At 45.5% G+C, this 10,465-nt stretch overlaps 1 protein-coding gene across 2 annotated transcripts in view; it reads left to right on the top strand.

Annotated features, from left to right (window-relative positions):
- Positions 1 to 223: 223 nt before the first annotated feature.
- Positions 224 to 10,465, top strand: part of LOC133958800 (serine/threonine-protein phosphatase 2A 55 kDa regulatory subunit B gamma isoform) — a 19,645-nt gene continuing 9,403 nt past the window's right edge. The window contains exons 1-5 of one of the 2 annotated variants that reach the window (XM_062393776.1): positions 224 to 571; positions 957 to 1,299; positions 4,242 to 4,398; positions 9,717 to 9,814; positions 10,115 to 10,280. In XM_062393776.1, the coding sequence (XP_062249760.1) occupies positions 4,317 to 4,398; positions 9,717 to 9,814; positions 10,115 to 10,280 (346 nt within the window). In that variant the 5' untranslated portion in view covers positions 224 to 571; positions 957 to 1,299; positions 4,242 to 4,316. The remainder of the gene's footprint in view (positions 572 to 956; positions 1,300 to 4,241; positions 4,399 to 9,716; positions 9,815 to 10,114; positions 10,281 to 10,465) is intronic. The other variant, XM_062393777.1, reaches the window with a different exon arrangement.

Here is a 10,465-nt window from a genome sequence, read left to right as displayed (position 1 = left end):
AAATGTGTTTGTGTGTGTGTGTGTGTGTGTGTGTGTGTAATTGAATTATGTCTCGAGGTGAATCCTCTAGTTGTCACTGTACTGTGGTTCATACTCAGTCAAGCGAGACAGGGCCGCTCCCCTCCTCCCTCTCCCCCATTAATCACAACCTCATAAGACACTCACTCTCCTCCATCCCTCTCTGTTTCATCATCATATTTAATCACCTGCAGTCAGTGGTCAGGCAGATCTCAGCTCTGCGATGATTGGCTGCGCCGGAGAGTGGGCAGAGCCAACGCTGATGCATCACACACGTAGCAGCGCAGCAGGACAGATCCTCTCTCTCTCTCTCTCTCCTTCTCTCTCTCTCTTGCACTCTCCCTCCCCCTCTCTCTACCTCTCACTCTGCCTTTCATGCATACGCCAGAGCGCAGACTGCAGCAGAACGCAGGACCGGCAGGATTTTCCTCCTCATACTGGAACAGCTGAGAAACCAGAGAGACAGTCCCCCCCCCGCCGAGGAGGAGAGACAGGTTGGTTTTTTGGAGGATCCTCTGAGGAGCACCTGACCAACAAGCTGCCCAGTGTGTAGGTGAGTGTGTGTTGTATATTTGCATCCATATGTGTGTGGGTTCACTGCAGAAGAAGCAGCACTGCAGATGACCAGGGGCTCTGCTCATCCCTCTCTCCCCTCCCCCAACTCTCCTCCTCTTCATCTCCTCTCCTCCTCTTCTCTCCGAGCATCTGTTAACAAGTAGGGACTTTAGTCCTTTCGGAGAGTACAGTGCTGTGAATGTTGTGTGTCTGCTCGTGAGCGGCTATAATTGCTTTTGCCACAGCTGGACTCAGCAGCTGCAGGCTGGACATAAAGTGCGCCGGGTATTTCTCGCCTCTCGAGTGATGTGTGCTCTGGTTTGGCAAGAATCAAGCTCAGTGCTAGTTTTTTAACTGTTTTTGAATAATCCTCCCTGTTGCAGGTCGGCATCTGGCTCTGAGAAGCAGTTGTGTGGACTCCTTCACACACGCGCAGCCCTCCTACTGGATTGGCCCATACCCCCCCTCCCAACCACCCGCTCATCCTCATTTAAGGACAGGATGCCTGGCTCTGCGCCCCTGTGCTGAGGAGGCGTCGGCGGGCAGCAGTATGGGCGCTGCGCTGGCCAGCATCCCCACAACCCCTTCCACCACCGATCTGCCACCACCACGCTGCCCCACCGAGACGGGCGCCCCCCCCAGCCCCGCCGATGGGCGAAGACACTGACGCCACCCCAGCACTCGACCACCGCGGCTTCCTCCCCGACCACAACTATGTGACTGAAGGTAAGAGGACGACAGGGGAAGAAGAGCGTGTCACTCTGTGTGTTTCCGTGTTCCCCCATGTGAGCGTGTGTCTATGTGTCAGACCTTCAGAGAGTGTGTGTGTGCGTGTGTCTGTTTGTGTGTGCAACGAATCGTGTGATTGCTTGTCTGAAAAATCAAGCATAGGACGGCTTCCTAATCTTAAACTCTGTGTCGATCAGTGTTCCGACAGAGTCCGACATGACCGAGTCAGCAAAACATCATTGACAAGTTTTCATCTCCTCTTCCTCATCTCCTTGTTAAATTCTCTTCACCTTTCATTCCTGTTCTATGTTTGTTTGTGCTTTTTGTAATCAGTTCTCTGCCTCGTGCAACACAGCTATTTTGTTGCACTGCAGGGAAGAATTGATCTGGCCTCTGTCCAAATGTGTGTCTGAGTAATGAGTCTCTTTCTGTAACGGCAGAAACTTCCAGAAAAAAACAAGCCGGTAATTTCCACCACATGCTCATTTCACTGCATTTCATCACACACACATGTCCTCTGTGTTGCTCTCTGGTGAATAGATCAGGTGCACTGAGTTCCTTTGGTTTGTTTTGTAAAACAGACAGATTACAACCCTGGATAACCCTCCCCCCTCCTCCCTTCGGCTAATCTCAGTTACTCCTCTAATCTCACCTGCACACACGTTTCCCTGCCTGCCTTCCTTGCTGTCTGTCCCCAATCTGTTTCCTATACTCATCGTCCACCACGCCTCTTTGACCAGAAGAGTGGTTTATCAAATGGGGGGGGGGGGGTCATAAACGTGTTGCGTGCTCATTTGTGATCCTCCTGTCATCGCGGAAAGGGAGTTGTGCTTCCTGTGTCCGTGTCGTAACATCATTTCACTCACGCAGAGGCACTTACTGGAGTCCGGGGAGAGCTGTGGTGCTGCCTGTTGATTGTGTAAACGCTTGCGTGTTCACTCAACACAGTGGATTGCTGAGAGGATTAAAGACTCTTTCTGTTTGTTTCACCGTCCGCTGTTTGTCTGCGCGTGTATGAATGAGCGTGTGTTGTGCGCTCAGTGTTTCCATGAACCATGTTTGTCTTTGTCCATTTGAGAGAGGGACTGCGATGAGTGAGCGGCAGAAAATCTGTTGTAGCATCCATCGCCGACCATCCATTATTGCCATAGCAACAGCCCGTGATGATAAACATGCTGCTTTTCATGCTTGGCTGATATGATTGACAGGTCGTCTCCGCCCACCAATAATGGCAGTATTAATTATTCCACACATCCCGGGCAGACACAGGGTGAATTGCTGATTAGCTCCCACCAAGTCGGACACACCACTGAGCACTAATGGTGTGAGAGGGACGTGCAACACATTGAGCGCCAAAAAATAGATAAGCATCAGTGGAAATTGTGCCTTTAAAAATCAATCTCATCAGAATTCCGCTAATGACAAACAAAGACGACATCGTGGCCCAAATTAACAAAATGATTCATTACCTGCCTCTTCTTCTAAAACCACTCCAACCCCCCCTCCACCTTTCCTCCATAATCACCCCACCCCCGTCCATCTCCCCCATTTCCATCCCCCACTGCACCCCACTTCCCTCGCTCTCTGTGCCCCCGTCAGTCCTCCAATACAACTCACAGTGTGTCCTAGTGCTGAAGTGGCGCATCTGCCAAACTATTATCCAACATTGCTCTTAAGGCTGCTCAAACACAATGTGCCTCTGTATGTGTGTGTGTGTGTGTGTGTGTGTGTGTGAAAAAGAGAGGCAGAGGATGGTAGAGACAGAGTGCATGTCATCTTATGCTTGGTGTGTTTTGTTGTCTCCTGTGTCTCCATCTTTTTTTCTGTATTTTTTTCCCTTGTGTTGTCGTATTCATATTCATGTGTGTCAGAGTGCAAACTGTGTGTCTTTCTGTTTGTTCGGGTCTGTGTATGTATATGGATGTGTGTGTGTGTCTGCAAGTGTTTTGTGTGTGAGCATATGTGTGTGTGTGCTCGCATACATAACGGTGTGTCTGTAGATCTTCCCGTGGGAATCCCCCCTGCCCTTTAACTCTTACAGGGGAGGGATGCTTAACCTCCCTCTCCGTCCCTCCCTCTCTTCCCGTCTCTCCTCCATCTCTTAATCCCCTCCTCTCTCTCCCTCTGACCTTCTCAGTGTCTACCTTAAACTCACCTCCAGCTGCAGTAGCATTAAGTGAATGAGGAAATAATGACAATTTCAAAATGTTTCCATTTTTCATATCTTCGTTCGTAAGTTAATGATGTCATCAATAATTCTAACATATAAGCCCTTTTATTATTGTGCACTGTATAGAATATAGTGTCTACCTATGGAGGGGAAATCGTAAAATGACTAATTTCAAGGACCTAGAAAGACACAACCTAGTTTTTGACAGACTCCAGTTTAGACAGTAGCTTACACAAACTGAAAAACACAAAAGTCACAGAACTACGTGTTCCCGTAACATGCATTTGGATGAGGTTGCAGTGACAATGGTCATTATAAAGTCCACAGACAGGTAAATTGCAAATGCAACTTCCAACGTGAAAATAGACGAATATTTTGTGCATCACATCAGACCTGAACATTCAAAAACTGTTTATATCAGTGTCACATGGGGAAAAGGGAGAGAGCAGTGAATTATGCTCCCCTCCAGAACATATTACCATATTAGGAGGAGACAAACTGAGACTCTGTCCCATCAGTCATTTATCTCTGTTCATTTCTCTTCATCCTCCAGCAAACCCTTCATGTGAATATTTCATCTTACATAGGTACCTACCGTATGATCATGAACACACCACGAGGAGATTTTCTTTGGTGATGGAGTAACTCAGTCCCTACCCTTCACCCTTATACCCCTCCCCGCCAAATCCTTCTTACTTCCTTACCTTGCTGCCTCCCTGTTGCCCTCCTCCCTCCTTTCCCTTCCCCTCCATCCTTGCTCCTCTTGCAGGGCTGCTCCTGGCTATAGCCTGAAGAGCTCCGCCCATCCTGTCCACCCCTCTCCACCCCGGAGTCCTCCCCCAGGATGTTGAGCCCCATCCAGGTCCTGTGCTCCGACATCACTACCCTTTCCCTGGAGCCTGAGCCGTTTGCCTCTTACACTGAAGGTGTGTGCTCTCTTCTCTCCCGAAGGTCATATCTATGTCACACAGTTGCGCCACCTGACCCCAGTGTGAGATGTGAGAGTTTATGTGTGTACGCCATCTGATGGAGTGTGTGTGAGTGTGTGAGGGAATAGTTTGAATCAGGTGAATGGTCACGTGAGTCTGATTTGTCTCTGTCCGTCCGTTTCATCGTTTTTGTCCGTATCTATTTTTGCACCTCCCTTTTTATTTTTGTCTCACTCCTGTCTGCCTCACTATGTCTGTGTGTGTGTGAGTCTGTGTGTTTGCATATTAGTGTGTGTCATTGGTCTCTTTTAACGTCATTGGCCAGATGACACCTAATTTTCTCTGAAGCTATCTTGCTTCTCTTTCTCTTGGACACGGTGGAAGACACACACTTGCTTCTATATAAAAAATCATCAGTTAACCAGTAATTTTTCCAAATTTTGGGCTAAAAAAGTTACTTTAGGATTAATGGATCATCAATATCCTTGCAGATACATGTTCTGTCTATTAACTTATTGCCCAATCATTACAACCCTGAAAGGATGCAGACGGTAAGATAAGTATGACAGTGCAAAAAAGGACAAGAGTTTTCCGAGAATTACATTTCAGTATTTATGGCTTTAGTTAAGTATTTATTTGAGGCTTTTGCACTTAATCTGAGTTTCGACTGGCCGCAAACCAGCTAAGCTCTTAATCTTTTATTTATGTTACAGTCTCGAAAAATGTGTCAGGAAAACAAATTGATTTGTATTGAAGATGAATCACACGTATCAGTCGGTCGGAGGATGAGTTTACAGTCAACCAAATTACAAGCAGGTTCCACTTGTGCTGATGCTGGTGGCTTGGTTTGTCCTTGTAATTGTTTGCGTCCATAACCATTAGGCTCACACAGGCTCTGCTCCATTATAGAGATGTGTGTTTGGAGAAATGGCAGATTCCCTGCTGTGCTGGGCTTAAATCCGTCCTCTCCACACATGTGCACTTTTAACACACAAACACACACACACACACACACACACACACACACACACACCAGTTTCTTTTCCAGATAACACCAAAACTGCAGGACAGGGATCAATTCAACGTCGTGTCCCTCCGGCAGTTTCTCCCCTCAGCTCCTTCGGTCCCTCATCTCTCCTGTCCCCCCCATTTGTTTCTCTACAGTGTAATTGGAGTACACACTTGTGCACACGTACACAGGAAATGCGGGTGCTTGAGCTTCAGCGCAAACACACCGACACACACTCACATCCCCTGCTGAGTGGTGGCTTGTCTTGGCTTTTAAGGAGTGTGTGTTTTTGGCTCGGGTTTAATGCTTCATGTTTACCCAGACCCAAGATATCTATAATTGGGACTGTAGGACGCCTGCTCCCCTCCCTGTCCCTGTAGCAGTCCTTCTCTTTACTTATACCAACTAGGCACATGAACCTGTCCTCTCCTCTTCAATTTGATATATGTATAATTACAATTATGGTTGAAACAGTCAATTATTCAGTTAAACAGCCAAATGGTTTATCAATTTAAATGCTTACTTTTAGCTTTTATAGAATGCCAGATAATTGTGAAAAATGTAGATAACATTATTTTCTCAAAACCTCAAAGCGACATCTTCAAATTCTTCCTTATTACAACAAAGAAATACATAAACAGTTTACAACTATTTAATATTAAAACAGCAGATCATCGCAACGTTGAGAAGCTGGAAATAAAGAATGTCTTGTGTTTTTGCTTGAAATAGTTTATTAGTTGATTTAGCGAATCAATTTGAGTTCCTGTGCTTTTATCACTTGTGCGTGTTGTCACTGTCTCTTGGTTCCTTAATGTTTGTGTGTCATAGATCTGTGTTAATATATAATGTGTATGTGTATGTGCATGTGCATGTGCATGTGTGTGTGTATCTGTACTATATGTGCAGCTAATGCTCTTGCGCTCACACGATGTTACCCAAGCTCCTGCAATGTGGTGATGAGTCAGACAACCTGCCGATGCTAATGGCCCGTCAATGGGACAACACGGCTAGCTTGCTCTAAAGTAGCACATCTACACTATAAGACACACTGACACGCGCACACACACATTGAATCATACACTGGCCAGCGGTGACTCCTGGAGGAGAACCACAGCCTGTGTCTGCAGTGGTGGTGTGTGTTCTTCAATGTTTAGTTTTCTGTTACATTCCTCTAATAAGGAAACTGAGAGAGACAGGTTGGTGTGAGCTGTTTGTGTTTGTGTTTGTGTGTGTGTGTGTGTGTGTGTGTGTGTGTGTGTGTGTGTGTGTGTGTGTGTGTGTGTGTGTGTGTGTGTGTGCGTGAGAGAGACAGACAGAAAGAGAAAGATAGAATGATAAAAAGGAGGGAAGCCAAGACACAGAGGATTAGAGAGGAGAGTGTGTGCTCCATATTTGATTCAGGTATCTTGTGTACCGCCTCTGTGGTTTTGCTTAGCTTAGCTCTTTCTCTGTGTCACTTGAGTAGACAGTCAGTTCTCTGTGAGTGTGCTCTCTCTCTCTCTCTCTCTCTCTCTCTCTCTCTCTCTCTCTCTCTCTCTCTCTCTCTCTCTCTCTCTCTCTATCACTCTCCCTCACACACAGACTATCAAGCACACCAGTTTGCAGTCCATCCTCACGTGCACTCAGAACTCTGTGTCTGTGACGTTGACTGCACGTGTAGGGTGTGTGTGTGTGTTTGTATGACTGCCATCATTAATTAATAATCTGCATGTCCTCATTGTGGATCATAGCGTGCGGATCGATATTTGTTACTGGACAGAAGTGCAGCGCCATAATAATTTCATGGCTTCTTCTTCCTGCGAAGATTGGATTGATGAATCCCACTTCCTGCTTCACCAGACGGCCATATACGGTTAACTATTACAAGTACCGCTGCCTCTGGTTGGCTCTGCTTGTTACCATGGCAACCCCTGCTCACCGGAGGACCCCCTCCAACCGCCTCCGCCCCACCGCCTCTTCCCTCTGCCTCCCTTCCCAGCCTTCCCATTCTTCTACCACAACCAACATCATCACCACTACAGACACATGCTCACACACCATAAGGCAGAAGAATGTCATGGGGGGGAGGGATGAGAGAAGGACAGGGAGCTGAATGTGGAACAACAAGCAAAAGAGAGAGGGAAATGGGGGAAAAATAATGAAACTGGAGAAGGAGATGAAAGATGACAAAAGGACACGAGAGGGGGGGGGGGATTTGAGATGGAGAGAGATTGCTAAAACAGAGGAATGAAACTGGAACTGTGGTGAAGCAAACTGAGAGATCAAGGGAAATAATGAATGGAAGGAGAGGAAGAGGCATCCGGTAATACGTGGAGTGTGTCAGAAACAGTGGGAGTAAGGCTGTGGTGGTTGAAGAGCACTCCCTGCCTCCAATCATTATAACATCTCTCTCAAGGCCACCAGGAAATAAGCAAGGCTCCAGCTTTGAATCACTCTGACTCTCAGTAAAATTGCTCTCCGCACTCCGTCTTTATTGCAGTCAATGCTTTTTGAGGAGCGAGTTTAAAAATAAAATTAAAATGAAGCTCACTGGACGACATTAATGAAAACATGTTGGGATACATCATCGGAAATTAGTATTATTTTGAGTTTTTGGTTGTGCGGCAGCAGATCTGAGGATATGTTGACCGAAATCTGTGAGGCAGCACAGCCCATGGATTGTGCAGCTTCTTTTTTTCATTACCTTGGACAAATAACACATTTGTTTTTTATGTTTTTTATTATATATATATATAGTATAAATGTGTAATATCAAAAACAGCCATGAAACAATCATAAAGGTGGCACATTTTCATTTCCTTTGTCTTTGATCATCATCTATTCTTTTAAGACATACACTGTCAGTTCAAACTGATTATTTTTTGACAATGTTGCCACTGAGCAGAGTCTCTTCTGAGGAACTGACTGATGTGCCAACCAGGCAGCCTAGCAGCTTGCAGCAGAGATGGAAAGACTCTTCAACGGAATAGTGTGACATTTTGGCAGATGCACTTATTAGCTGTCAGGTTGAGAATTAGACGAGAAGATCAATAACACTCTCAAGCTTAGTCTAAAGCATAAAGACAAGCAATGGAAGGTGAACTGCTGGCGTGGCTCTGTCTGAAGTCTTTCTGCAGGACACCAGAACATCAAGAGCTGTTACTTTAAAATAGCTCTGTAGTACTGGAAATGCAAACTGTGTGAGATTAAACCAACCACGGATTGAACCTAAACTGGATATTCAGTTCTCTAAACAGATTGGAATAAAGAAAGAATCAAGAGACCTAAATCAGAAAAGAGATAGATACTAAATATAAACATTAATATGGCTTTTTTTAATTTTTAATTTATGATCACAGCAGCAGACTAATAACTATTATGGTACAGTATCTTTACTGTGACAGAGTTTTTTTTCTGCCTCCAAAGCAGCTTTGTTACTAAATAAGCATCAATCTCCATCACAAATCTGAAGTGAAGGGAGGATACAGATTACATATAATGTTAGATTCAAATTTCATTTGTTGAACTCACACGCTTCTCTTTACACGATGTATCCGAGAGCTTTCTACTTCGGAGTCTGTGTACTGTGTGATGCAGGGTGGACCAGTGAAAGCACTGAGTCAGTAAATCCTAAGTGGTTAATGATGTGCTGAGTCATCATATATACAGAGTTGTCACTGAGTCAGACTGTGTTGGCGTTTCGGGACACGGAGCCGGCGATGGGGACATTGTCGAGAATATGCTAATGAATGTACTGAAAAATAATATTTGAATGATATAAAATCACTTATGCAAATACACACTCTGAGTTGTGTCTACACACTCAGACATCACACGGATAGTTCTTACTAATACGCACACGAACACACACAAACAATGAACTCTCTGTGATCCTATGCCTCATTGTGTATGTGTCGCTGTCACACCGTGTAGTGGAGCATAGATACCACCTGTGCATCATGCCAGACAGCTGTGTGTGTGTGTGTGTGTGTGTGTGTTTGTGTGTGTCAGTGAATGTTTTGACGGACTGATATGTGCTTTATAATGGTAATCATCCCTGATAGCTCACACACACTTGCAGAACACTTAAAATATTGTTTTATTCTACACATCATTTGCATATTTTAAATCCACGTACATGTTAATACAATGAATCTTGTCAGATCTCTAATCTCTGTCTAATAATTTACAGTCAGATAAACAGTTTAGATAAATGAATGTTGACTTGTGGCCAATTAGCTAATGGCAACTCTCTCTCTCTCGCTGTCTCTCTCTGTCTCTCGCTCTCTCTCCCTCTCCATCTTTGTCACTGTCTCTCTCCCGCCAGCTGATATCATCTCCACTGTTGAGTTCAACCACACAGGAGAGCTCCTGGCCACAGGGGACAAGGGGGGCCGAGTGGTCATCTTTCAGAGGGAACCAGAGGTAGGCGCACACACCGACGCTTACACACACTCATACACACAAACACACCATATTTCATCCCAACCACAAGAACAGGAATGGACCTACACACTCACCCCTCCAGCTCCACTTGAGATTGATTGATAAATAGTTGATGCTCCTGCCGGTTCAGAGTGTATTAGTATTGCTGTGCGGATCAAGGGTGAAGGTGACTGAGTGAATTGGGCCGCAGGTGACTGTACACACGAGGGAGAGCACATTTTTCCTCCCGCATGTTTTCACCTCCCTTTTCTTCCATATATCCTCCTTTTCTCTCCACAGAGCAAGTGTGAGCTGTTCTCCCAAGGAGAGTACAATGTCTACAGCACCTTCCAGAGCCATGAGCCCGAGTTCGACTACCTTAAGAGTCTGGAGATCGAGGAGAAGATCAATAAGATCCGGTGGCTGCCTCAGCAGAACGCTGCTAACTTCCTACTCTCCACCAATGGTAAAAGACCCCCCCACACACATTCACACACATAGAGGAACAAGGATGGTGTAGAGGTAGTGATGTGCCTGTGTATGAACCCTTTTTGAGTGATCATGGTTTTAAACAGCGTTATTTGAGCTCTCATGGCTTGAGTTATTAATGTGTCTTACTTAACAAGTTTGTGACGGTGTGAAGAGCTTAGT

This window comes from Platichthys flesus, chromosome 8 (assembly GCF_949316205.1).
Source record: "Platichthys flesus chromosome 8, fPlaFle2.1, whole genome shotgun sequence".
In the NCBI taxonomy this organism is placed as follows: Eukaryota; Metazoa; Chordata; class Actinopteri; order Pleuronectiformes; family Pleuronectidae; genus Platichthys; species Platichthys flesus.
This window is presented reverse-complemented; position numbering and strand designations above follow the sequence as displayed.